Source organism: Carlito syrichta, unplaced genomic scaffold, assembly GCF_000164805.1.
Source record: "Carlito syrichta isolate Samal-C Ts95f unplaced genomic scaffold, Tarsius_syrichta-2.0.1 Scaffold135896, whole genome shotgun sequence".
Classification (NCBI taxonomy): Eukaryota; Metazoa; Chordata; class Mammalia; order Primates; family Tarsiidae; genus Carlito; species Carlito syrichta.
The window spans coordinates 138,427-141,398 of record NW_007079992.1 but is presented as its reverse complement, the minus strand read 5'-3'; the positions used below and the strand labels follow the sequence as shown (position 1 = coordinate 141,398).

Genomic DNA, 2,972 nt, shown 5'->3' with positions numbered 1-2,972 from the left:
CAGGAAGCCAGGCCTGGGCTCAAGGCCAGACTTCTCTAATTACCAGCTATAACCTTGGGCAAGTCACCTCCCCCAGAGTAAGTCACAGACAGGGAAAGCGCTCCACACGCTCATTCCTCAGGGAAGGGCCTATTATGCACAAATCACTGGAGAAGCATGAATTCCACCCTGCCCTCAGGTAAAGATATCAAACTCTAATGAAGGTCTCAACTTAAAACAGTACTGCGTGCGCAATTATAACGGCGAAAAAGAAAAACCAGGAGAAACAAAGCGGGCACGCTCACCGGTTTGTTAATGTTGGCTCCTGCTTGGATCAGCCAGACCAGGCACTGAGGGTGCCCTCCAAAGGCAGCGATGTGGGCGGGCGTCTGGGCGTAGCGTGAGGTGGACACATTGAGGGTGGCCCCAGCTCTCACCAGCTGCATCAAGCACTCCAGCTGGGGAATAGAAGGAGGGAGTGAGGACACGCAGACCCGTCAGTATGCCGCGAAATGTCACACGAGTCACGCACATTCCATGGTAGTGACATGCCGCATTTTGCTACCAGGTTTTCAGAGAGACCAAATTAAGTCAGTCCTTCCCAATACCATGCAAATTTTAAAGGCATTCGAAAGAATAATTTTCCTATGGAAAACAGTCCCTCAGCACAGCTGAGCTCTGTACCCGCTGCCGAGTATGGAGCCCGGCGTGCTGAGGCAAGACTGTAGCCAGGAACCAGCATCATGCTAGCCTCCGGCTACAAGAATTCTTCACAGCCGGCACACTCAGCAAGCGTCTGCCTGTGCCCAGCGACTCAACCCATGTGCTCTCTGGCCCTGGATTGCCATTCGCCCACTGATCACTATGTGGTCAGTGAAAGCCACGCCTCACTGCAAACAATTCTCCCAAGAGACACCTCACATAAAGACAGAACGCTCGCCCTCCCCGAACGCAGCGAAGGCTCCTCATCCATCTAGCATCTTCGGTCGTTCCCTGCAATGAGCACGTCTGCAAGACGTGAGAGCTGAGAGTGCAGCTGTGAAACCCTGACTGTCTTCAACGAGCCTAAATTTGGGGGTGAAGACTGATGAGACACACTCATCTACTTCCATTTATTACCCTTGTTAATTTACTGGGTGAAAAATGAAAGGGTTAGCCAGTGATAAGATGAACAGACATCAAGCCCGGTACCAAGGAAACAAAGATGAAAAATCCTTGGCCTGCCAGATGTGGTTAATCTTTAACGTCAACTGAGCACTCACTGGACGTAAGCCGGCTCAACCTAGGGGTTCAGCTGAGGAAACGGGGATTGGAATTCTGAGAAGATGCTGCTCTGCGTGGCATCTCACAAAGGCGAGGCCACCTTAGTGCTCTTCACGTTAAGCCTCACCCACGCTGAGGTGCATGGGCACCCGGCACATTTCAGAACACGAGCCTGAAACTCACACAAAGGGGGGCAGGTGCAGCTGAGTCCTGGCCCCACGTCCTCCCCACAGAGAGGAACGACTGGACTCCAGACAGGGGCTCTCTGAGGCCACTTCTACACCCAAGACTGGACAGGCCGCGATCAGACAGCTGAAAACAATCAAGGACCTGCCTCCAGTAAGAACATCTGATCCCCAAAGTAAAAAGCTACAACTCAAGTTCCAAAGACGCAGACACGTTTTAAAAGTGATTTCAGTCAGATTTTTAAAAAATTGTGGTAAAATACACAAGGCATAGCATTTACCATCTGAGAGCAGTTAGGCTGCTCTTATCCCCTGAGACGCCTGGAGGCCCCCTTGGGTTGGTCAACGAGAACCGCAAGTGACCACCTGTAATGAGGCTACCCACACAGCTGGCTGCATCATCCTCAGTTGGGGAGAGGGGGGATGGAGCCCCCAAATAAAAGCAGTCCTTGACCACAGAGGACTCTTTCCCCAAAACACGCAGCGATAGGAGAGATGCTGAGTTTCCTCACGCTGGATGTAAAAATAACCCCAGCAAGAGGCACTAGGGAGGAGCCAATCCCCAGACTGCTAACCGCCTCGGGAAATCCACTCAAGGCCAGCAGGAAAGCCAGCTCTTAACTTTTGTTTGTTGAGGAACTGATTTCCTGTGGGCACTCGTTTTCTGCAGCTGATCCCACAGCAGTACAACTTGAAGGCAGTGCGCCCTGGGGACCCAGCACCCGAGGGCTGAGGAACTTGTCTGCCCCACCCCCTTTGTCAAAACTCCTTTCTTTTGCGAAAAGAAAAAAAAGCCTCAGACTTTCCACTTTAAGAGCAGAATGAGAAACTGTTTCCCAAGAGGTACGACAGCTGTGAAGGCAGCACGAGGGACGCAAAGTCCCATCATCAGCTGGCAGTAAGGACGGGAAGAGGGCCAGGCCTTCCTAATAGAACCCATTTACATGATCCCCCATATATTTCTGCAAAACCCTTTCTTTATTTGAACCTAACCTCTTCATCTACGAGGGAAGACGTTTAACGTCCCTGAATTTTGGTGGACAAAAAAAGCTCCCCATTGAAGTCAAGTCACTTTCGAAATGGTGAACCTCAGTGAAAGACATCTTGTTAGGGATTGGGCCCAGTGGCTCACACCTGTAACATCAGCACTTTGGGAAGCCAGGAGCTCAAGACTAGCCTGGGTAACACAGTGAGATGCACCCCCTCTAAAAAAAAATTTAAAATTAGCTGGGAGTGGCAGTGCTCTGTAGTTCCAGTTACTTGGGAGGCTGAGGATTATGTGAAACCAGGAGGTGGAGACCCCGCCTCTATAAAAAAAAAAAAAAAAAAGAGAACACTTCTTTGAGCAGGTATCTCAACTGCCTTTACAGGTGAGGACTTTGTAGTTACTCAACCTTTGAAAAACTCGCCGGGCTCGGCAGCTCAGCCTGTCATCCTGCACCTTTGGGAGGCTGAGGTGAGTGAATGGCCTGAGCCCGCAGGTTCGAGACCCGTCTGGGCAGTGAGACCTCATCTCTACAATAAATCAAAATGAGCCGGGCGTGA

At 50.9% G+C, this 2,972-nt stretch overlaps 1 protein-coding gene across 1 annotated transcript in view; it reads right to left on the bottom strand.

Annotated features, from left to right (window-relative positions):
• Positions 1 to 2,972, bottom strand: part of LOC103251053 (ankyrin repeat domain-containing protein 10-like) — a 73,093-nt gene that overhangs the window by 30,258 nt on the left and 39,863 nt on the right. The window contains exons 7-9 of the mRNA XM_021708369.1: positions 2,050 to 2,134; positions 1,426 to 1,591; positions 285 to 437 (exon numbers count right to left, since the gene is read on the bottom strand). Coding sequence (XP_021564044.1) covers positions 285 to 437; positions 1,426 to 1,591; positions 2,050 to 2,134 — 404 coding nt within the window. The remainder of the gene's footprint in view (positions 1 to 284; positions 438 to 1,425; positions 1,592 to 2,049; positions 2,135 to 2,972) is intronic.